Raw genomic sequence first — 24,223 nt, 5'->3', positions numbered from 1 at the left:
TTCACCAACTCAACTCCCAATGCCTTGCTGACTGATACCTGCAACGAAGTAGGCATGGAATCTCTTACATCCCTGAATAGCGTTACTCTATCGTCCTCTGGAATCGCGTGGAAAAAGTCGTTGACAGCGACGACCATGTCTTGAGCGTTGGCCTCCATAACAGTATTCCACCCGCCAGCGTATCCGAGCTCCTTGATCAAAGTGACCAGATTACTCCCCATCCAACTGCGGTGACTTACCCTCCTATAGTATTCCTCGTCATACCTCAAGCGAGTGAGTAGTACGACCAACGGCGAGCATGCAATGGTACTATGGTCGTCAACTGCCAATTTTGCACCTTTTTCAATCGACTCGGCGAATTTCATCTCTAATGCCTTCAATACGGCTTGAGCTTATCATAAACACCACGGCAAGGGTTCCGATGGGGCATTGCGATAAAGACTCGACATCCTTGTCGATAGGACGCAGCCATTGGAACGGGACATCGGGGATACCCATCCCGACAAGCTGGATCAATTGCAGCAAACTTTCCTTCGGAAAAAGGCTGTCAATGCCAAAATGGTTCATACCAAGAAGTTTTCTTAGGTACGCCTCATGATTCAGATGGACGCAATCGATGATGCAAATAATATTGAAGGATGCTTGCATTTCAGCAAGAAAATGGCCTTCCCATCCAGCTCCCATGCGAGGGGCTTCTTCCTTCGTGCAGTCAACAAATTTGTCGAGGATGTGGTAAAAGGTGCTCTCGATGGATGTGATTGGATATCTCACGTAATTCATCAAGTCTGCGTTCGCCGTTCTGGCGTAACCTCTCAACGTGTAAATGTGCTCTTCGTGCATCGGCTCGAAGGCAAATGCCGCGAGTGAAAGCTTCAGGCTCGATTCAAAGCGGACATGCCCGCCTTCATCAGCAGTTTCGATCCATGCTATGTTCTCTGCTTTTTCCAGTATGGCAGAACAGCAGTCAGCGTCAAAAGCGAGGGCGAAGTCGAGGGCGTTGTGGTGTGATACGACGGCATCATTATCCACACGGAGTTGCCATGACTTGGTCGCGTCAGCCCCGTGAGACAGCAAGTACACGACCATGGACTTGTTCTTCGCCGCAATGGCATGGTGTAGCGGTGTCGCGAGATTGTCATCTAGTCTGTCGATGTCCACACCCCATTCTCTCGTCAGATATTTGACTAGAGACCTGTTGCCGAATGCCGCTGCAACGTGAATTGGGTGTATATCCTGGACGAAGGCTTTCCGGGCTGGATCATGAAACCAGGCGAAAGGTTTATGCTGGTCACCATGTTCGGTCGCTTCGCTATCTTGTAACTCTGTGAACTCATTTGGGTACGAGGCGGACCCAACCGGTACGACCAGATTGCGATTGGCCCCGGCTATGAGTAGAAGCTTGGCAACTGAAGTATGTCCACCGCAAATGGCGTGGTGTAGAGGTGTCCAAGCAGGGTAATCGGACATTGGGTGGCGATGGTCTGCGACCGGCCTGGGTACTGGTACGCGACTCCCCACAGGCTTGCAGTTGCAGATAAGTCTGCCAGCAGCGTTGATATCTACCCCCTGCGCAACAAGCCATTTAACAACATGGTAATGGCCCTTATGCGCGGCCAGATGAAGAGGTGTGGCCCAGCAAGCCTGGGGTGGGAGAAGTTCCCGGAGTGAGGACGCCCATCTGTGTTCCACTTCTTCTGTTGGGTCTGCGAGATAGAAATCTTGGAGTCTTGCGCCATACTTGGCTGCGACCTGCAGAGTTTCCAGATTGCCCTTGGCAGCGGCGAAAATAGTGATCTCGGAGGCCCAATGTTTGACAGCAGCACGGTAAAGCTCGGCTTGGAAGATGCTATGAAGGTAGCGATTGACCCGTGCAAGGGCCGCCGTCCTGGTCTTTGATCTGCTGCGGAAGTGTCGGGCTATCTCTAGCCATAGCTCCGGAACAAGTAGGGAAGCATCCACCATGACTGTTCTGGCGATGACGCGTTGCCGTCGTGGTGAAAGGGGTCGGTGTGAACTGTGTTGCCGTGACTGAACATGGGCTAGGGTTATTGTCAGCAAATTCTGCACGAATCTCATATGACGGTCGTAGAGTTCGAAATTTACCCTCGAAGAAGTAGAATATTGGCGGATCTAGGTGAATGTGGCCACCGTACGCAAGGGTGTTCAGTTGGAACCTGGCCCAAGATGTTGATCGTTAACGTCGTCAGTAGAGAATGTGAACTTATTAGGGGCAGGCACGGATAAAAGACGGATCAGTGGGGCCTCTTGCGCGATCCAATTGGATTCCATTGCTCTTTTGGTGGCTTGGGACCTAAGCAGTGCTAGCGGCCCTTCAACAAGGACGTGTGTTTCTTGTACAACAAGCCTGTGGATTCTTGTAGTTCAATTTGAATTCGGCGCGACTGCAAGCTCTACCCTGCATCAATGGCAATAGCATGAAATATAATTGTATATTGCTTTTTGATCCGTCAGGTCGAAGCCTTCGTCGTACCCATGCAGCAGTTTACCGCCTGCTGGGATCCCTTTTGGGACGGTTTAGCGTTGATTGTAGCGAAGGCTTAGACACATGCAGAATCGAGATCACAACCGCAGACAGAATTAAAAGCTTTGGTGATTCAGCTTGCCACTTAGGTCATATTCATGAGTTAAGACGTATCAAGATTAGAGCAGCCAGGACTATCGATAGATGGCAAACATCTCACTTCTTTACTCGGAGGCCGAGTTTACCGCATGCCGCTAACATTGACCGGGTTCCCCGCAATTTTTAGCACCGCATGTCGCCTATGAGCTCCCTAAAATCAGCGCGTTGAAAAGAAAAGACATGACACTCTACTTTCACGTTTCCAATCACAAGCGTCAAGTAGCTCGTCTTGAGAGCACCTACCATGGCCAGTATGTCATCATTAAACTCTGGGCTTGTGTCCGAAGCCACTACTCCCGGTTCCAGATCTCGAAGAGGGTAAGAAATCTCATTCGACGGCTTGAGCAGCACCAAGGCTCCGTCCTGCAAAGTGCCTTGGCACATCACGAAAGTGGATACGGCTGCGGTCCCCCTTTCCCGCCTGTCTTTCTGGCTCGCCCCTGGTGGATGAGATCAAGCTTTCGAGAACTGATGTGCTCCAGGTGTTGGACGTGTAAGAGGCGCCGTAAAAAATGCGACGAGATCAAGCCGAGCTGCAACCGATGCGCACATGCAAACCTTGCATGCGAAGGCTATGAGACTCGATTGACCTGGGGCTCTTCAAGCGGAACGACTTCTAAAGGTGGCATCATCCTCAAGCCAGTCCGCCCGCAGAGCTCAAGTAGAAGGGTCTCACAACAGCGAACACAGTTGGAGGAAAGCGCGCAAACCACCGCCGACAGCGGTAACTCTGACACAATATCATGCGAGGATCGCCAAAACTCTTCAATGACAGCTTCAGACAAGTCGAGGAGTCCGCCTGACAAGGGGTTGCTTCCAGCAGTTGACGACACGACAACAAAATTACTGGTCGACCAATGTATGTTAGTGCCATTCAATGGAAATTTCCACGGGCGGCCGACTCTGATAGTCTGCGAAAGCGGATATCTGACTTTGACCGGAAGGTCTGGCGACGGAGGACTCATGAAGTCAGACATTCTACCCATGAGAAAGACTTCGACTTCGCTCTGCAATACCTTTGCAGCATATCAGGCGAGCCTGACAAACGAATACAGACATCTAATGCCAGTTTATCTACAGCTTGGTATTTCGGGTTACATCAATGACCTTCAATCCCCAGACAACCTTCATCGAGACGAAATTCTTGCCACGGGAGTCCTCTTATGTAGTGTGAGCGTAAGTTTCGATGAACTCTACATATCACAGAGTCTGACGATTGCGCGGTTAGATAAATGGCCTCTACAAGTGGACTACCTTACTCAAAGGACTTCATACCGTTTTACAGCAACGAAAGCTTCTAGAGACAACGACTCAATCGCCCCTCGTCGGTCATCTGATCGAAGTCATCGCACTTCTTGATGTTCCACATTTCACGTTAAATCGGAGCACGGAGTCGCTAAAGATATGGCCCGCATACTTGACTCAGCGTCATTTGACGGGAGTCCAAGAAACCTCTGGCCTGCCGTACTCTCTTCTAGACCTCATCTGCAATATGGACTCTCCCGACGCTGAACAGAGACTTCGCAACTGGCCTGGAGAGCTATGCCGCGAACTGGTCCAAATTCACTTGTGGGAAGCGTTCCGTACTGCGGCAATACTTCATTGTAGAGCTTTACGGTCTGCGACAGAGAATAAGGCAAATAGTGCAGCGGCGGGTTTTGGCGACGAGCTGACTGAGATGAGGGCATTGGCTGCCTGCCAAGCTGTCATCGACTCGAAAGGTGACTCGTTCCCTGGTGTGCCACACCTAGCTGCTGCACTTATGTACCCTCTCTTCATAGTATGTCTATCCACGAATCAGGACACTGTTGCTAGGTCTCTTTCGCGAGATCTCTTCTCGAACGTCGTCAGAAAGTGGGGAGACCACGAAATCCGATTGGCTTGGGACATTGTCATCGAGGTTTGGCAAAGGTCTACAATGCAACCAGGGGCTTGTCGGTTGAAGCTGGCGGAAGCCTTCGTCGCAGAGTTGGACATTGAGATGTATTTATACTGAAGGCTTTCTGCTATTTCTAGGCATGTTACACTCTGGGACATATTACAGTCGCTGAATACATGTATTCGGCGCAAGGTCTGGCAACAGGTCACACCAGCTTGAATGCGTAGCTTGACGCAAAATCGAATCCCATCGCTGTCGATTATCCGAGTGTCAGGTAACGGTCTCGATCGCAAACTCTGTATCAAGTGATCTCTGAAGGATGCAGACAATTTTCGTCCTCTACCATAAGCGAACGTTCGGATCGGGTTCAAATAACGTGCGATTATCACGTCAGGAGCTATCCGCGCCACACCTTTGGTATGATCTCGAAAGTCTGACAGCTTCGGGTAGGAATGCTGCTTAAGCCTCAATGGTCTCGGCAACCAGCCAAATCATCATCGTGCATGGCGTTTTTGCCCGATTTGCTGTGTTGTACTTTGCGGGCCCAATCGAATCCTGGTCACGAATGCAGCAATCTTACTTGAATCGCTCTCTCTGGGCAACAAGACTTCCTCCTTCGGTAAGCTTACCATCCCAGACGTCTGCCACCTGCAACTCCTTCCCGTGCGTAAGCTTATCATACGTACCTAGTCAACGACACAAACAAGCTCATTTGTCTGTGAAACGCCCAGGCTGAAGCTTCCGCACTTCGAGATTGGCTTGAACTAATACGTGTCGGTCTGCCGGATGCTGTCGCGGAACACACACTCCGGCGATATCGACGAATTCGATCAATAACCCCGAGCTTTATCAAAATTCTCAGCGTGCAACATCCGTATTGGTGCTCTGTTTGTCGCGATAATCATCGCAGATTGCGGCGCAGCCACAGTGTTCCGTCCTTCCTTACGGACGTACTGGGGGCGGCCGTCACGTACGTTGGTCCGGCCGTGGTGCTGAATGGGTTCGTTGGCGCCACATGCAACGTTCTGTTGGTGCTTCACGCGGCCAACGGCCCCAATGTAGCATTCGAGGGCGAGTTTGCGGCGACAAACAGTCTCTGCCGCTGCCGTCGGCTTTTTCGGTTCGCCCCGTTATGTCTTTATTTTTAAAACCTAGCGTTGCAATGTGCGTCCGCCGTTGGTTGCGCCGCTGGAACATGGGGGTCTGCGGCTGTGGCTCGACTGGGGGCTGCGGGCTGCAAACTGCATGTCGACAATCTGTTGGTGTTGGTGAAATGTGAGGATCGAGCCGCCCGCCCCCATTCATCACAGATAACAATGCGACGCCTCCCGTGTCTTCGACGGCAGCGGATTTGGTATATTTGCCTGGTGTAGACACCCGAGTTGCAGATTTCTTGTGCCACGCTCGTCTTCAACCTACAACATCCAAAGCACTCTTTGCTTCTTCAGGTTGTGTAGTCATTCAATCAAAGTCTTCCTCTTGTCTGTTCTGTTCCACCATGGAGACGGAACGGAAGCCCACGCCAGACCCTGTCGATAACACCGAACGCGCGAGCACCCATGTTGGCAGTGTGGCACCTGAAGCCAAAGACGTGGAAAGCGTCACTTCAGAGAGCAATCATCCCAGAGAAGGTTGGCCAGCGTGGCGATGGCCGTGTATTCAGGGTGCATTCTGTCTGGTTGGACTGCTTCTTGGTCAGTATTATTTCCATTAATGGCCAGAAGGTTTCGTACAAGACTAACACAAATCACTCGACGGATAGGCTACGATGTCAGTAACACGGCGAACATTCAGCCCCCGATCTACGAGGCATTCGGCCAGGTACATCTCTTGTCATGGGTTGCCATAGCTTACACAGCTATGAACGTCGCAACGGTCCCTCTCGCCCGCAAGATTGTTGTCCTTGGGAACCTGAGGTACCAGGTTCTCGGATATTCTCTTATCTTCTTCGTCGGTTCTACAGTGTCGGGCGCGGCTCCAAATATCAACACGGTGATCATCGGCCGTGCTATTCAGGGTATCGGAGGAGCTGGACTTTACCAACTGTGAGTTATCAGTCCATCACCATAGTGCCCCACGGGTTGATACTAATAGTTTTCCAACAGGAGCATCATCATCAACATGACGTTGACTACACCAACCGAGCTCCCACGCACCCAAGGTCTGCTAGCTGTGTCCTGGGCCATCGGCCTCACGCTAGGTCCCGTCATCGGCGGTGCCTTCGCCGAGAACCACAAAGCTACATGGAGATGGGTGAGTATTTCTTCACACGCAGAACTACTGCAAAATAAATATCTAACAACTTCACATAGGCCATGTACATCAATCTCCCCATGCTAGCCATCATCATGGTCTGCAACCTCCTCGCCCTGCCGAACATGCACGCACCCGGCGCGTTGCCCGTTATCGAGGGCTTGCGCGTTGTTGACTGGACAGGCGTAGTCCTCCACGTAGCGTCTTTCATCCTGCTCTGCTCGGCCCTCATCTTCAGCGGCTCCAAATGGGAATGGTCATCTCACTCCGCCATCATCGCTTGGGTGTTCGTTGGCGTCATCTACCTCGCCTACGCCTTGCAGCAGAAGTTCTGCTTGCTCACCGACAAGACACACCGCAACATCTCCGCCGACCTCCTCAAGAACCGAGCCGTCATCCTCGTCTGCCTCGCCACCTACGCCGTCGGAGGCAGCTACGGGATCGCCCTGTACTACACCCCTCTGTTTTTCGCCTTCACCAAGGGCTTCGACCCGGTCGACGCAGCTGTCAGGCTACTTCCGTTCATATTCACCTTCATCTTCTTCACCATCGTCATGGCGGGCATGATACCCGTCGTCGGCAGATACGCTCCTTTCTACGTTGTTGGCGGCGCCCTGACCATCATCGGAGGCGCCCTCCAAGCCCAGATCACAGCCACGACCTCAGAGAGCCGCGTGATGGGCGTGAGTAGTCTCATCGGAGCGGGTGTTGGTTGCATGTGGCAGACGGGAGTATCAGTCATGGCGCAAAGCGTGCCTGCTCACAGGCGACTGGATGCTACTGCGCTCTTCATCATGTTCCAGCTTGCCGGTGTCTCGGTGACTTTGGCTCTTGCCGGTTGCATCTTCCAGAACATCGGTTTCGACAAGTTGAAGGGTTCGCTCGATGGACTGGGGTTCAGCGACCACGACATCCGAGAGGCATTGGCTGGACTCGACTCCAAGATCTGGAGTGATGCTGATCCACGGGTTATGGGAGCAGCTGTCAGTGACGTCGCAGACGTGATCGCGAATAACCAATATCTCATTGTGGCCTGCGGCATCGTTGCCCTGGTCAGCGGTTGCCTCATGAGTTGGGAAAAGTTGGACTTTGGTAAGACTAAGGTAGCCAAGTGATGTGGTCTAGTGCTGTTTGATGCTGCATACCGGGCTCGGCAAAGTTTGTCAGGCAGCCTTCCCATTTGTTCAAAATAAGAAGGTGAAGTGGGAAGTAGGCAAGGATTTAGAAAGGCTATGTTTCCAAAAGAGAACAGACTGTGAATTCGGGAACTAGATGCATAGGCCGTGACATGTGGACTAGTGAAACCGAAGGCTAAGATCAAACCCCCAGAACTCCGGACACCATACTAATGAAATGAAATGAAACCAATCCCTCCTCTTATCGCTTTTCACTAGACAAATAGCTTCCACCCCAATCCAAACTCACTCAAGAGTCCCAAATGGCACCGTAGGCAGGAACACCTCGGGTCTCGAGACCATAGACCACCTTCTTGGTGATCTTCTCATTCGCAATGATGATGACAGCCTCCGCCTCAAAGCTCTTCGCCAGGTTGTATCCCATCTTGACTAGGTCAGGGCGGCCAGAGACCTTGGTGTCATGGATGACCGCGTTGGGGATCTTCTCCTTGATGTTGTCGAGCAGTTCCTTTCCAAAAGTCTGCTCAGGCTTTGGCGTGGACCAGATGAGCTGGGTCGCACAGCTCTGCTCCTGGATATGACCGAGGAGAGGACCAATACCGGAGCCAGTAGCGATGACGACGATGCGGTTGAAGCAGGTGGCAATGCGCATGACACCACAGGTCGGGACACCGCGCACCCAGATGTGAGTGGGTGGCTTCTGGATGGCGTTCTTGGTCCAGTCGCCTGCGTTGGACACGACCAGAGAGAATCCCTTGGGGCGCCCTCCCACGGGCCTGGGAGCTGGGATGGTTGCGAAAGAGTGCCACTCGAGGAGGGGTCTCATGGAGAGGCGGGCGAAGCTGCCGTTGACGGGGACGGTGTAGTCAAAGTGCAGTCTGACGGCGTGGTTGGAAAGGACCTCGGCGTCGACGGGAACCTTGCGGAGGAAGAACCAGGATGACGCGATGCTGAGGGTTGCCAAGGCGAGCATCCAGAAGCCGGGTGTGCGGATGCAGGCTTCGCCGAGAGACATGGATGAGACCTTGCCGTCGTTGGCAGCGAGCACGATCTGCGCCCAGAAGAGGCCGAGCATAGTCCATCCGACGAAGCGGTGGGTCTTCTCGAACATGTCGTGGTGCTTCTTCCTGAATCCGGGCCAGGCCAGGGCGATAGTGATGGTGAACAACCCGGTCAACAGCCAAGAGATGACCTTGGAGGCGATGGATTGGTGGCCCCAGTTGGGACACTCAGTCAGCTGGCAAACCTCAGAGCTGATGTTCGACGCGAGCAGCCAAGCGCCCGCAGAGACAGCCGCGCCCGAGTGAACGCCGCCAAAGTGGAAGATCTTTGCGCATCGCTTCCTGATGCTGAGGGGCCAGGACTTGGGGACGTTGCAGGTGATGGTGTACATGGCGTTGATGACAAAGTCCTGGCGCGCCAAGACGGCGACGAGGAGGTTGATAGCCGTGAGGGTACCGAGCCAGTCTCTGGTGAAGCCGGCAAAGATGAGGGCGATGACGGCGCCAATGTTGAAGAGCCCAACGATCGTGAACAGGCGGCGGTAGACGATGGCGATGCGGTGGACGAAGCCGCGGTAGGGGCGATCCAAGGTCTTTCCGGGAATCTCGCGGTCGAGATCGAGCTTCTCGTCGATCTCGGTGAAGCTGGACGAGGACGACTGGGACTTCTCGTCGGCGGTGGTGGACCGGCTGTCCACGGAGAGGGACTCTTTGGAGCTGGTCTCTCTGACGGTGACGTTGGGTTCCTTTTTGTCGATGGTGTCCTCGGTGACCATGTCCTTCAGAGCTCGCTTATCCACCTTGCCGTTTGAAGTAAGGGGCAAGGCGTCGAGGAAGTGGAATTTTGTCGGGACAGCGTAGTAGGGCTGACGGGCGCGGACGTGGACCTGGATGGTGTCGAGGTCGCAGTCCTTGGGGGCGACGAAGCCGTGGATCTCGTTGTCGATCAGGAGGGCAGTTGCCCTTGAGACGACGGGGCATGAGTTGATTGAAGAGGTGACTCCATCGAGTTCGACTCGGAAACCCTGTACAGGTGCTGTCAGCGAGGATGTAAGACGGGAATATGACACAAATGCTGCGTACCTTGATCTTGATCTGGTCATCGACTCTTCCGAGGATGTCGATCGACCCGTCTTGCCTCCATCGTCCAAGATCTCCGGTGTTGTACATCATGGATCTGTTCCGAATGGTCAGCAAAGTAGCCAACGCTAGCAACAAAACTACTCACCCGTCATTGGCGAAGGGATCAAGCTTGTATCGCTCAGCCGTTTTCTCGGGGAGGGAGACGTATCCCCGAGAGATGCCATGGCCTCCGGCCCACATAACGCCGGGCTCGCCAACCCCGAGAGAGTTGCCCTCATCATCGAGAACATAGACAGTGTTGTTGGGGGTTGGCTTGCCAATGGTCAAGGTCTGTCCTGGTTGGTGGAGGTGCATGGTGTTGACAATCGTTGTCTCGGTAGGACCACAGCAGTTGTAGTACTTTGCGTGAGCTCCCCAAAGATCGGCAAGTCTAAAGCAAAACCAAATCAGCGAACTCTCAATAAGGTAGAATTTTGTGGCGTTTGACTTACCTCTGGGAACTAGGTTCGCCGGCGGTCGCAGCAACCCGGATGTTGGAATATTCCCGGGGATCGTACTTGGCCAAGATGCTGGGTGTGCAGATCAGAACTTGGATCTGGGGATCAGCTCGAGTCAGCTGCGCTGATCTTTGTGAGAGAAATCTGTGGCGTTTTTCTTCGTACCTCGCGGATGCAGGGTTCCCATTTTGAGCCTCGAAGAACCAGGGTTCCGCCGTTGCAGAGGCAACCTAGCATCTCCCACGCCGCTTTCAAACTAATCAGCAAAGTTGGTTTTTGTGAGACGGGCTTTTCTTTTTGGCAACTTACCCATGTCGAAACTGATATTCAGTACCTGGCCCACTCTGGTACCAGCCGAGATACTCAGATTCCCGGGCGACAGGCACACCAGGTTAGTCACGTTCTTGTGGGTGACATCCACCCCTTTCGGAGTACCCGTAGTTCCTGTAAAGACAATTCGTCAGTAATCGTACCATGGTGTCTAATTGGCAGCTGGCCAGATCGCGCACCTGAAGTGTAGATCACATAGCAGCCGTGGTGTGTCTCAGCTAAGTCCTGATAGGGCAGGATTTGCGCATGCTCGGGATCCTTCTCCCGCTCTTCGTCAATCACCAAGGTCTCACAAGGGACCCCGAGGGTCTCGAAGCGATATTTTGTCGAGTTAAGGCAGAGGACGTGCTTGCCTCCCGCCTGCTCGAGGACGAAGCGGAGCGTAGAGTCGGGAACCACGCCCCCATCGAGGGGCACATACTGCGCTCCACAAGACAGGATCGCAACGATGCCAACCAACATGTCAATGCCTCGCTTTACCACAAGCGGGACACGATCTCCGGGTCTGACGCCAAGCTTGGTCAGTTTCCTGGAGAGCTGGTTGGCTCGACGAGCGAGCTCGCCGTATGTGATCTCTCGAATCTGGGGTGCCGTCAGGTCGCGGCCTGCAGTGACATCAGGCTGAGTCTCTGCATGATGATAGAAGGCGGCGGTGACAGTGGGATAGTTTGCTGTGATTCGTGGTCCTTTGGTGAAGAAGAGGGGAGGCGGCCCAACCGGAGTTGATGCCGAGTCTTTGGCCACTTGGTTCTGCATGTCTGCTGGCTGCGTGGCTACTAAAATAGCAACAAAAGAGCAACGGGGCAGGGATAAATTCCAAATGAATTCCAAATGATGATGTCGACTATTCCAAATCCTCACTGATTCGAGGGAGTAAATGCTCCTGTGGTCCGGGTAGAGTCATCCAACATCGGCGGTCCCTCACGACTTTAAATATCTTGACAGACCTCCTTGGGCCACCGTCGCCCAACCTTCCCTCCTTGAGACAATTTCTCGCCCTTCCCTCGTCGACACATCGCCGGTAACCTTCCGAATGCGTCAGGGACGAATGCATCGAGACCGGATGCAAGAGACATGAAAATCTCTCAACGTACAGCCGTCTTGAGTTGCATCAACCACCAGGGTTCGCCGCGCGAATCCTCCCATCACGATCGGCCCTCCAGATCCACACGCCTACACCGCAGGCCGTTGATTGACACATGAAAACGCCTCCTTCCCCGTTGAGAAGGTCATGCAGGCGGCGCCGTGAGAAAGCCATGTCCTTGTCCGACCACGGGTTGAACCTGGCCGTTGACCTCTCAAACAGGAAACTTGGACAGCGCCTTGCACATCAACCAGCCTCGACCACAAGCTACAACGTTCCGCCCCCTCACACCCGCAATGGCTCCGTCGTCGAATCTGCAAGTCCGGACGGGATATCATGCAGTTCTGGTCCCTGTGCGCCCTCCCCGCCCCGGAAAAACGTGGAACCTAGTTGTGTGCTTCATGCAGGCACTTTCACAAACCTTCTTTGCGACCTTGAAGGGTCTGTCCGTCTGTCGTCACAGCAAGTCCACAAATGACATCGACACAACGCACTCTGCCATCGACGGCCCCGGCCAGCGGAGTGGATACCGTCACTGCCGGTGGGCGGAGACCAGACGAGCCCGTTGGTGGTTGTCGCAATTAACCACCTTCTCGGCCGAGCCTGGACCGTCTGCCCGCCGGAATACGAGCCCGCAAAAAATGAGACGCAGCGTGCCATCGCTTGCTGGCTACCGGCATACGACCGTAGAGAATCCCACTGTGATCGGCCAGTTCAGAAGATCGCGCGGACGAAAACTGGTACCTCGTTTGGAGTTTCTGTATCAACCTGCTTGCTCTGTTATTTGGCGCGACGAGGCGGGACGCGGCCCACGACGGGCACCTCGGGATCGACTCGGAGGATCGTCAGAGAGCCATTTTCAAGGCAGCTTCCTTGGAACGAAACCACCTTCGCGTCTGCAGGTTCCCTCGACTCTGGTCCTATGACCGACGAGCTCGCCGTTTACGAAGAGCTTACTAGAGCTACCCAATGCACCAATCCTACGCCATGTGGAGGATCCCCCCGAAGGTCCAGATCGAGATGGGGGGGCTGCAACGCAATCTAATCAATCTGCATGGGGTGGGCTCGAGTGGTGTGATTTTCTGCCCCCGCGATCCGCGCCTGATCAAGCTTGTTTGGAAGCTCCCCTTGTGCAATTTTTTTGTTTACCTCGAGAGAGGGAGTGAGAGCAGCATTACTCTTCGTTCCTGATACCGGACGCAGACCCGGTCGGTGTAACCCATGGGGCCGACCGTCCGTGGGGGGAAACGATTTAGACGCGGACATCTCGATTCCGTTTACGCTACAACATCCCGGGGTCGAAGGGCCATTCCCAGTTCGGAACTTCTTTGCTGCCGCTGCAACCTCACGTCACTCAGCCGAAGCGAAGGTCCCCCAACGACAACAAGGCGGCCGTTTCTAGAGGCCCAGGACAAGAGACCAGACTTGCCGGCGCGGCACAGAAGAGGAAAGGGAAGCACACCACCGAAAGACGCGGATCTGTCGCGCCTAAATTCGACAAACGTCACATGCAAGGAATAGCCAACGTCTCGGCTTGCATTTTGGCAGCATCTTTGCCAAGGTGATGAAGATGACAGATGCTGATGTAAAGAGAAGAAGCAAAAAAATTGAAGGGACAACCAGAACAACCGTTTGCCAGCATCTAGGCATGTAACCGACATGTGCGCGCGCGGCGCGCGGGCTGCGATCTCATTCTCCTCCAACCGGTTTTCGCGAAGACGTTTCAACGTTTTTTTTCTTCTTTCCGCCAGTCATCACCACATCTCCAGACTCCAGAGGGGTCGCATCCAGACGAAAAGAACGCAATGCGGACGATCACCTCGCAGTTGCCGCAACGAGCCATCTCCTCCGAGCCGTTTGCGCCGTCCATTCTGCATCGGAGTCCCGACCGCGGTGGGGTCCCACGGAGCTGGTGTGGGGTGGCCTCGCTGCGGGTTGTGTTTCCTCGCAGCTCCTGTCTTCTCTCAAGGTTCCTCCTGGGTTGTCAAGGTAGCTGCAAGGTGCATGTAGTGGTCTGGAATGCTGCGCTTGGGACTGCATCTCGAACAGAGTTGCATCTCATCTGCAGCTTTCTTCTTGGTAGGTAACTTGGTCAACTTCGCGGCCAGCTTTGTTTGTTTTTCCTTTCTTCTTTTTTTTTTCTGCGGATCTCGTCGACAGACGATTTGCTTTCTTGTTCCGAGTCATTTTCGAACTTGCGCAAAAAGGTCCCCTTGTGACGTCGCTTTTCTTTTCTCATCCCACCCCCTGGTCTGCTGCGACCGCCAACCGATGTCGGAATAACAACAGAGGTGGCTGGGAGCAACTTCCAGTTCCACGTCCACGCGCGCATGCAGGAAATATTGAGGTGTTGAGGGATGCAAGGCATATTTGCAGTCTCCATTCCTGCATTGACATGACAAGACGATATCACCTGGCTTTTGAGGAGGCGTGACGGAAACCGATGATATCTCCGTTCGGGAGAGGATCATCTTGCCGTGATCCCATCTCTCTTCTTGGCAGAATGTCTTGGCAAAATAACAGACAACAAGACATTCCCATCATTACAGAAAGGAGTTTGGGATTCTGATGGCATCCTTGAGGATGATGGCTGTCGAGTTTCCTGCGGTAGGTCCCATTCACAGTTTCTGTCTTCTTAGTGTAGAACGTGTAAGCTCTGTGAGGCCCAGTTCAAGATTGAAGGAAGGTTCTCCCACATTCCGGACTTGATTTTTGGGAGCAATTTCAATGTGCCGTGGAAAGCTACAGAGTAGTCCAATCCTCAACAGCCTGCAGAACGATTATCATGACTCTTCTGGATTTCCTCCATGAGCTCACAATTATGATTAGTAAATCTTCTGTAATAAATCAAAACTCTGAGTGATGCTTATGATTCAAGATTTGACATCTGACAACATGGGAAAGGTATGCCCTTGACGTATTTGCCTAGAGGTGTATTTCTTCAATTATTTTGTTCTACGAGTTACCAAGATATGAAGCAAAATGCTCGAGAATGGACTTTTCGCGAGTGCTTGCATATTACATGGAATCAGATTCCTCAGAAATAGAACCCATCGAATTCGATACTTTAAAAATACTTCAAAGGCTTTCAATGATCAACAGTCGACGATGCAGAAAGGAGACCTTTTCAGAGTTTCTATTTCCCGCTTTGGAAGCTGAGTGAATGTCAGCGCCTTTGTTCATTCTTCAAAGATAACACTGGCTCCTTCCAGTCTTGTCCAGCAGCTTTGCTCAAATTGCGGAACAATGGAATACTGCGAATACGCTTCTGCGATCTGAGCTTTGATCAAAACAAACCTCATTCAGGCAGCGACCTCTCCACCAGGACAATATGCTGATTTTTCCCACCTCCAAAAGCATCAATGTAGACTTGCGACCACAGTCCAATAGCTACGCCAACCATCTGACAGATGGACCATCGCCGACGACGTCGTGGCAAAATGAAACCTCGCCCATCAAGCTCCGGCAGCGGTGCCATTCCTCCGCCCAATCCGTCTCTCCAGCAGCAGCCGAATCTGAATCCATCCGCAAGATCCTTCACTCCTGTCGCGATTATGCCACCGGTGGCACCTTCCGCTTACTCGCCTCCCGTTCAGCACCAAGGTACGTCGTCAAGACACGCAACGCCGCTCCCCCACGATATCGCCATCCACCCACACCCACACAGAGACACCCGCGCGCATATCCCCCACCACTCCCCACTCACATCGGGATCTCCCCCTAAGATCCCACCTTCTCACAGCGGCAGGAGATCGCTAACATCCGAATCTGCAGTCGAGCTGGTCTACCACCAGGCCAAAGCCGCCGAGGCTGCAAAGTTGATGGCCGCACGCGCCCACGGTATGATCTCCAGTCCCCTCTGCAGTCCGCACACCACTCCGACGTTGCCCACCCATCCACTTCATCTCACATCTGCCGCCCGCGTCTCATCGCGTTCGCGTTCCTGCCCGTTCCGGCTGAGCCTCATCGACCTCCTGCGGCCCCCTTCGAATCCCTCCTTCTCATCATGGCCTGGTCCTCCGTTCTGACAGTGAAGATCCAGCCCACACGCCCCCGACGAGCGGCTCCGACCAGATACATGTGCCCAAGAAGCGTCGCGTCTCGAATGCCCTCGGCGGCTCGTTCGACAAGCCACCTTCCCGGTCCGCGTCTGCGCCTAACGCAGCTGGCGTCGCTGTTGATCATCACGGCATCCCGAAGACCCCGCCGAACCGCAGCGTCCAGCCTCAGACTACGACCCCCACGCCGCCTGCCTACACATTTGACGACGACGACATTTTCTTCCCCAATGCCGACAAGCCTCTCGTGAAGAGCGGTCGTGGCAAGAAGAAGGCCCCGTCAGGCCGAAAGTGAGATGCGAGACGATGAGGGACTTCTGTGCGCCCGGAAAAGGAAGCTGTTTGCTCTTGCAGAGGATCACCCTGACAAAAGGGCCATCTTTGGCAGCGTATTGCTTTGTTACAGATTTACTTGCAGCAAGACGATAAGCTGAACCAAACTACAGCTTGCTGGGAAGGTTGGAGAATCTGGATGCTACTCGGATGGCCGGCTTTTTGGTCTTCTTCACATGCTGAAGGCCTTTGACAGCTGTCTCCTCCGCATTACTTCTTGCAGTTGCCGTTACCCGTTGTGTATGGTTGCATTGAACAGCATCGACTAGCTTCTGTCTTCCGCGCTGGGAAGGTGGTACCAGGCCAAGACTATGATGCAATCTAGATCAATCTGGATCAATCATGGCGGGTATTGAAAATCATGGAAGGACTCAGACTGAGTCCCAGAACGCAGAGTTCTGAAATGAAGAATGATGTCCCAAACCTGCAGATTTCGTCAACTTGCACCGTTGCTGCCGCGATTGTGTTTGGCGTTTGCTTCCATTTGATGGATGCCAAGGTGCCGGTGGGCTGTAAGACTTGCCACGCTGGCTTTGAATTTGGAATCATCGTAGTTCGCATGTATGAGAGAGCTCGCCGTCAGCAAAAGTACAGATGAGGTTCGTTGTCATTAAAGTTTCGGCATATCGGTCGCTTGCCGTGATCTGGTCCAGGGCCCTTGTGGCGCGCCCGGGATGACGATCCCGGGCGCCCCACATAGAAAACCTTGGCATTTTCTCGCTGTTTTCTGCGAGCAACGGTCTCAACGTCGACATCGCATGAATCTGTGCCGTTGAAAGTGGCGCATGTCAGAGAAAAGTAGACTACGTTACGTGAAGGTCAAAAAGGCAAAAGTTTATATGCCCAGAGGCGGATTCGAACCGCCGTCAACACGGTATCGCTGAGTGATGGAGACCACAACGTATCATCCTAACCAACTAGACGATCTGGGCTACTAGGGCTGAGAACCCCTGCTTAACGTCCACTGTCCCGCAACACACCATCAAGGCACGCACCTGGCGAGCGTCAACTTCCACCACGCTTGGTAGGTAATAGAATTGCTCATGACAGTAGTAGTACTTTGTCTATAGTGTTCGAAGATTTAAGGTTTTTTTAAACACTCCTTTTCTGCAATTGAAGGTAAAAAGCACTCTTTTTCTGCATTATCAATAAGCTCTCAGTCCCAGGCTGCTAAACGAATTGCATTCTCATAGCGACTCAGAATATCAGATCTCTCATCCTCTACTAGCATTTTGCAATATAATCAAGAAGGCGTTCCTTGCTGTAAAAAACCCCAAACGGCTCTGCGAAGTATCTTGTGTGCCTATTTACCCCATAGTTCTTGCACCCTCGATCACTGCAAAAGCCCATCGACCTGCTCGTTGAGTTTCCTCGATACGTGAGCGGGTCCAGATGAGGAATCAGAAGTGACAATGAATTTTTGAAAAAGTTCTTCTTGACCCGGCACTGTGCGATCGTCCGGGTAGTCTCGCTTGGATAGTCTTCAAATTGCGCAATCCGCGTGTGCCTTGACAGGTAAATACTACGGCCTTCTGTGGTCCAAATGTAGCAGCTGAGGCATGTTTTGCAGAGCGCGAAATGGCGTTTGGAGTCTGAAGTGACCGGCATGAAGCGGCCGACGTGCTCGGCTGCATCCTTGGCCGTGGCACACTGCTTCGTCCTGCTCTGTTCTTTTCGACATCCAGGGTCAAAAGACTCATCATCACCTAGGGTGTATGATGCGCTCAGTCGCCTGAAGCACACACAATCTTCGTGGTGGAAAGGCTCCAGAAGAGCCTCCATGTCGGATGCGATGTGGCGGCATAAGATTTCCATGTCCAAAAACCTTCGAAGGCTTTCTCGAAGCAGGTCTTTGGTGACGAGGTGTCCTCGATCAACCGTGCAGACTCTGACTTTGAACCCCGTCTCCAGATAATATTCCCCTCTTCCCGAGAAAAGCCCCGCGAACCGTCGAAAAAGCTTTGGAGGCTCTTCTCCGGGTTCCAACTTTAGTTCTGCGGTGCATCTTGTGCACTGGGCGATGGTAACATCCCTCCGTACGTCCACAGGTGCCCGAGTCAAGGGCTTCAACAATGACACTGAGACATGGCGACACAGTCTCAGCTTTCCCTCCCAGCCGATGCACTTGCGCGGTCGTCTGAAACCCCCGGTTGAGAAACACGGTCCGTAATGCGGTTCTTTGCACTTGAGGCAGTACGCGTGAAGGCACTCCGTACCGTCCCACGCTTTGTCGGTGGACTTTGCTCTCCGAATCCGACATTTTTGGCACTCATGTCGATCTCTTTCTGTGCGTTTAGTGACCATTCTTCTCATTTTCTCCCAACACGAATCGTCTGTGGGGATATTCGAAATGAGTGGCCGGAACAGAGGGGAGGTTTGTCGCAGGACACCGAGGTCGGCTAAGTCTAAACAGCTGACGATGATGAGAAGCACGTCGCGGGGAAGTCGGTACAAAATGCATCTTTTCATGTTATCTCGGCGTTTGGCGTTGTGTGACAGAGAATAGCCCGTGTAGAGCTGTGATTCGTTCAAGTCCGCATCGTCTCGGCATTTCTCTATGAGATCGTTCGGAATCGTGGGCATTGCGAGCGGGGAGATCTCGGGGGGGATGAGATTCGTTGCGGATGAAATTGAGCTGTCCGATTGATAGCAAGCCTTACACCTGCGAAAAAGACGACGCAGCAATTCGCGAAACATTTCAGATCCTGATATCGTTCTGACTGAAAGAGAAAGGACGCCGTCTGCGCGAAGCGTGGACGATGGAACTTGGAGGAAAGAACATTTTGCAAGCAGGCCTTTTAAATTCGCGGACGACCCAAACAATTATGGTATCGAGGATGGGCCTTGACCCTTGACCCGTCATGAGGAGGATCGAGACTTTCGTGGCTCATGAGTGTTGATTCACTGATCCTTCGAAACCCAAAACCCTTTCCGCGCTCGTAGGAATTTTGGATCGCCGAACCCCGCCGGTACCATGTTGGAGCTCGTGGACAATGTTCGAAGGAATGTCCAATCACAGTCCGAGACAATTTCTATTCACAGAACCACAGAATCATATCAAAAGTAATAATCCGGGTCCTTTTGCATGCTCAGTCCCTGCGCTCAAAGCCCGGGTAGATGCCCAGGCTCAACTGCCAAAACAACAAAGGCGGTCGACACAATGCGGGCTCTGACATCGTTTGTTGTCTGGTGTCTTCTCGAGGACAACGTGATTGTTCTATGAGGGCCCTGGGTAGATAGAAATGAACCAACCTGTTAGGCATCGCGTACATATAGTCTCTCATTCCAGTCTACCTTGAAGAAGCTCACTGACTAAACATCCACAACATCATCAAACTATATCAGCATTGCGCTCTCAGCTTCAGGTAAGCTCTAACATCTTGCAGGCTCGCCATTTACTACACGATCTCGCCGTCAATCTCTCCGAAAGCCCTCCAAGACCAAGATCACAGTCGATTATGTACCGCCCTCAGTATGTCCCCATCAGACTATGTCCTCAATGTAGAAGGACACCCCTAGGCCTCTACGGTATGGGTCCCAACGGCCAACCCATCGAGACTATCTGCGAAAATTGCCGCCAGCAAAATATACGCAACGCCGAAATCGCTGCCCGAGCCCACCAACAGGCGAACAATGGCCGGCGAACACCAGGACCCCTTTGTGCGCGCTGCGGACGATCACGTCCAGCCGCTGCCTGTACCTTCTGCGCAGAGTGCATCGCCGCAGACGCAGCCTTCAGCACGCCGAGCATCCACTTCGAAGGAAATCTCTTTCCACCAAGACCTGATAACCGCCCCTTCTGCTCACAATGTAACCGAAACAGGGCAGCTTACAGCCGCAGCCGTTGCCACCAGTGCATCTCCGCCGAGCAGGCCTCTGTTCCGAACACCCGCGAGGAGCGCCGTCAGTCACACTACGGCAGGCCCAACGTCCCCGGCGTCAACATGGACGAGCCGGTAACCGTCTATCCGCAACAGAGAATCTGCTCCATCTGCGATCGCGCCCGGGCAGAACCAGGTAAGACTCACTGCGGGAACTGTGCTTACCGTGAGTTGTATAACGGAGGACGTGACCAGGACAGGTATGAGGCCATCTCCTGCGCCAACTGCGGCCAGGGATGTCATCCCTCGCCCAACCGGCTTTGCGGGACTTGTGGTAGAGACAGAGAAACCCAGACTCGCCGTCAAAGCCGGGCTCGATCGCCGCCTTCGCGGCGGCACTCAATCTATGACGCTTCGCCTCCGCGACGTCGACATTCGCCGTCTAGAAATCCCACACCGCCTCCCCGACGGCGGTCGATCTTCGACGCTTTGCTTCCCCGTCGTAGACGGCGTAGTTCGCCGCCTAGAAGCCCGACACCACCCGATAGCCCGGAACGCCCTGTGTTTGGGAGCCAGATGTGTGGATGCGGCAAAGAACACGTGCGCGCGCCGGGAGCTGGTATGTGTAGCGGTTGCTTCTATGCATTCCAACGCGTGGGAAAGGCGGGCTGGCACGATGAGAAACGCAGGCGAGGCTGGGATGGACACCGTCAACGGAGACAGTTTTGAGGTACTCTTCTGGCTATGGGCGAATCCAATACGAGCGGTAAGTGTGTTTGAGAGGTGTTCGAGCAGCAGATGTAGGACTCAGTATAAAAATGCGCTTTGATCGATGTGAATTTGGTACGCTGATCTAACTTTTGTATTAAATGTGCCGTTGTCCCAACAGACGAGAACAAACCCCAAAACCAAGCAGCCCTTCTACATGCCGTTACGCCGTCTACCACCAGCCTTACTCCTCGTGATATGTCCCTGAAGCACCTTGCGCGTCTGCACCAAACTGCGCTTGTTCTTGTGCTTCGCCTTGCTCAGCGTCATCAGGAAGTTCTTCTGGCGAGCCTTCTCCTTGTTCGTCGTACTCTTGCCCTCGGCGTCCTTCTTCGACTTGCGGATGGCCTTTGTGGACTTGTGCTCCTCGCGGTCCGGCTTGCCCTCCCTCGCCATGGCCACTCTCTCCTCCTTTGTCGTCTTGCGCAGCTTCGCGGGGGCCTCGATCTGCTCAGCCGTAAGACCGTCGTCCAGGTGCCGCGCGAGGGCCTTCTCAATCTCCTTCGATCTCTTTGACGTGCGGTTGCCCAGTGTCTTGTTGAGGCCGGCCTCCAGGCGGAGCTCCTGGAGCTTTGCCAGGTCGGCGGGGGTGAGAATGGTGGTGGTCGCGAGCTTCTGTATCCTCTCGATCTCGGCGGCATCGTCCTCCTCATCAGCCTCGTCCTCGTCGTCAGAGCCCTCCTCGCCCGTCTTGCGCTTCTTCGGCACCGGCTCCTCCTCTTCGTCCGAAGAGTGGTCGACAGCGATCCAGCCACCAGAGTCATCGCTGTCAACCGAGTCGACCTCCCAGTCGTCAGAGTTGAAGCCGTCATCCTCCTCGTCGTCCTTGTCGCTGCCGTCCGCCGGGAGACCCTTCGCCTCGCGCCTAAGTTTGCGCTGTTCTTCCTTCCACTTCGCCAACAGCTCAATGCCCTCGATGCCTCCGACTTCCTCCTCTCCGAACTTCCTCTGCTTCATCTCACCGCTCCTCAGGCCCATGGTCGCGTCCTTGCCTCTGTCCTTCTTCATCAACAGCTCTGCGCCGACTTCTCTGTACAGAGACAAGAGACCCTTGGCCGCCATCATCACACCCTTGTCTTTGCTCTTGCGGTATTGCACGAGATCTTGAAGCAACGTGTCGCTCATCGCCAGAGGTTGTCTGACACAGATTTCACGGATAGCGTTTAAACCAGCAGCCGCAACCTCCGAGGCAGACGCTTCCGACACAAACTCGTTGGCGATCTTCTGGATGAGGGGCTCGACGGCATCGGGAGGCACCAGGTTGTGTGTACCTTGGGCCAGGCAGGCGAGGTACGAAGTGACAGATTCTTGGCGAGGTGTAAGGAACTTGATGAACCACGAGTACAAGCTGATGATGGTCAGCTTGTGCAGACCCACTAATCTTGTAACCAGCTGCAGAACGAGGATCCGGTTCTCTTGCGAGAACTTGACCTTGGTGTTCTGCAGGTGCTTCTGGAAGACATTCTCGGCGAAGCCTTGAGGGTCGTGCAGGAGGTGGAAGGCGGAGAAGTTGAGCGGGTGAGGCTTGCTCTTGCTGCGCTCCTGCTTGTGAAGCTTGGAGACGGCCTTCTTGTATGCGTTCTGTTGCTTCTTGGACTTCTTGTTGATGCCGATCTGGTGCTTCATCTTTTGCAAGTCAATCTGCTCCTCGTCGCTGTCTTCGTCCTCCATCTCCTCGCGCTCTTTGTCGCCACCCAGGAAGAACCTTGTGGCACCAACAACAACCTTTTCGTTGTCTGACAAGCACGCCTCCTTCATCACGTCCACCGTCTTCGCATCGGTCCAGATCTGGCGCTTCCACAGCTCTCGCGTCAACTTGACAGCCCACAAGGCCTTGGGTGACGTGCGGTCGGCGGTGATGAGGTTGTAGAGGACGGTCTGGATGGTGCGGTTGAGCGGGTGGTTCGTGCCCTTGGAGTTGGCATTGCGCATCTCGGAGAGGATCTTCTGGAAGAGCAGCGTGCGCAAGGTCTTGCTCGGCGAGGAGACGAGGATGGGGAATAGCGACGTGAGGAGGCTTGTCGAGTCGATGACTTCCTTCTTGCGCAGGAGCGCCAGGCTGCCAACGATCTTCTCGCGCAGCTCTGGGTGCAGCACTTCATGGTGCTGGAGCAGGATCGCCTTCAGGTCGTCGGGGAAAGCGGCGGCGTGCTTCGGGTAGAGGTCGGCCGTGTGGGCGATCAGGTCGACGAGGTTATGGAAGGACTCGGTGTACTCTCTCGTCGCGGTCGTCGGGGAGGTCAGGAAGACCTCGCGCTGACTCTCGTACTGGCCCCATTGCTGGAGGAAGTTTTCCTCGTAGGACCTGGGATCGCGACGGATCTTGTACTGCAGACTCGCGCTGGAGAAGTCAGCATTTGAATTCTGGTAATAATGAGTGAACTTACAAGTCGACATCGACCTTCTCGAGGGCGGTGACCTTGCGCTTTCCCATGGTTGCTGTCTGCAGTCGAGTCGGCGATGCGATGGGTAAAATGGATGGACAATTGGCGGGGACCTGAATTGCCCTTCCAAGCAAAAAGAACTTTTTTGCGTCGAGGTAGCTTATCGGCGCGTTATCGCAGTATCTTATCTCAAAAGTTGCGCACGGATCTCCTACGGACACTTTAGCGGGTCTCACCGAGCACAGCCATGACCGTACCGAGCAGACCGAGCTCCACCGGAGCCCACCGAGGGACTTACAGCGAGTCCTTGCCCAACCCTCAACATCCATGTGAAATTTTGGAAGTGAGCAAGAGTCGTAACATTCCGATCCGAGTATTACATATTGGCTTAACTAACAAATCATGATTATTCAAGTACTTCAGAATATGTAACGGTCATGAGTGTTGAATTTTCGTATCTAATGTCTATGACTATATTGCTTGCAAAGGAACGCCGTGGGTGTAAAGCAATTCCCAACGCCCAAGCGCGCTAAACTTTCCACACGAGATCCTGGATTTTCTTGTTCCTATCCACCTTGTGAAATGCCCTGACAGCGGCTGTAACCCCCGGAATCTTTATCAAAATGTGTCTTCCGTAGCTCCCCTTTTTGGACTCCTCGTCAATAGCGGACAGAATCGAACCAACTGTCTGCTTGCCGACAATGATATTGTAGTCTTTAGCCCGGGCGAAGTACCTGCGGTCCTTCGGTAATAGAAATGGAAAAACCAATCTGCCGAATGATTCAAGGACTTCACTGCAGAGGTTGAAGATGGCGAAGTAATCGATGTTGGCGACTGGGTGGGGTCATTCAAACTCCTTTCGCGCCATGATCTCGGCCTTTTCCAGATATGAGTCGATCGACATGCTTTGGTGCAGTGAACGAATTCTTGCTCTCTGAGACTCGTTGAATGGTTC

At 53.5% G+C, this 24,223-nt stretch overlaps 6 protein-coding genes across 6 annotated transcripts; 3 read left to right on the top strand and 3 right to left on the bottom strand.

Annotated features, from left to right (window-relative positions):
* Positions 1–342: 342 nt before the first annotated feature.
* Positions 343–1,962, bottom strand: ASB5 (Ankyrin repeat and SOCS box protein 5; the record flags this gene model as incomplete). The annotated part of the gene is made up of 1 exon (XM_037317516.1): positions 343–1,962. One exon carries the CDS (start codon positions 1,960–1,962, stop codon positions 343–345), a length of 1,620 nt encoding a protein of 539 aa, XP_037182930.1.
* Positions 1,963–3,703: 1,741 nt separating this feature from the next.
* On the top strand, positions 3,704–4,637 carry CGCA056_v002256 (uncharacterized protein; the record flags this gene model as incomplete). Its single annotated transcript, XM_037317515.1, has 2 exons — positions 3,704–3,817; positions 3,870–4,637. The coding sequence occupies 2 exons, from the start codon at positions 3,704–3,706 to the stop codon at positions 4,635–4,637; spliced, it is 882 nt and encodes a 293-aa protein (XP_037182929.1).
* A 1,381-nt stretch (positions 4,638–6,018) lies between these two features.
* Positions 6,019–7,888, top strand: patC-1 (Efflux pump patC; the record flags this gene model as incomplete). Its single annotated transcript, XM_037317514.1, has 4 exons — positions 6,019–6,214; positions 6,283–6,565; positions 6,626–6,773; positions 6,833–7,888. 4 exons carry the CDS (start codon positions 6,019–6,021, stop codon positions 7,886–7,888), a joined length of 1,683 nt encoding a protein of 560 aa, XP_037182928.1.
* Positions 7,889–8,198: 310 nt separating this feature from the next.
* Positions 8,199–11,576, bottom strand: CGCA056_v002254 (Adenylate-forming reductase; the record flags this gene model as incomplete). The annotated part of the gene is made up of 7 exons (XM_037317513.1): positions 8,199–9,935; positions 9,994–10,087; positions 10,139–10,423; positions 10,485–10,588; positions 10,656–10,738; positions 10,800–10,934; positions 11,000–11,576. The coding sequence occupies 7 exons, from the start codon at positions 11,574–11,576 to the stop codon at positions 8,199–8,201; spliced, it is 3,015 nt and encodes a 1,004-aa protein (XP_037182927.1).
* A 3,768-nt stretch (positions 11,577–15,344) lies between these two features.
* Positions 15,345–16,257, top strand: CGCA056_v002253 (uncharacterized protein; the record flags this gene model as incomplete). Its single annotated transcript, XM_037317512.1, has 3 exons — positions 15,345–15,507; positions 15,679–15,744; positions 15,947–16,257. 3 exons carry the CDS (start codon positions 15,345–15,347, stop codon positions 16,255–16,257), a joined length of 540 nt encoding a protein of 179 aa, XP_037183506.1.
* Positions 16,258–21,037: 4,780 nt separating this feature from the next.
* SDA1 lies at positions 21,038–23,318 on the bottom strand (the record flags this gene model as incomplete). Its single annotated transcript, XM_037317511.1, has 2 exons — positions 21,038–23,225; positions 23,272–23,318. 2 exons carry the CDS (start codon positions 23,316–23,318, stop codon positions 21,038–21,040), a joined length of 2,235 nt encoding a protein of 744 aa, XP_037182926.1.
* Positions 23,319–24,223: the final 905 nt, after the last annotated feature.

The sequence above is a fragment of the Colletotrichum aenigma genome (genome assembly GCF_013390185.1).
Source record: "Colletotrichum aenigma strain Cg56 chromosome Unknown KSG_Cg56_contig02, whole genome shotgun sequence".
NCBI classification, from domain to species: domain Eukaryota; kingdom Fungi; phylum Ascomycota; class Sordariomycetes; order Glomerellales; family Glomerellaceae; genus Colletotrichum; species Colletotrichum aenigma.
This window is presented reverse-complemented; position numbering and strand designations above follow the sequence as displayed.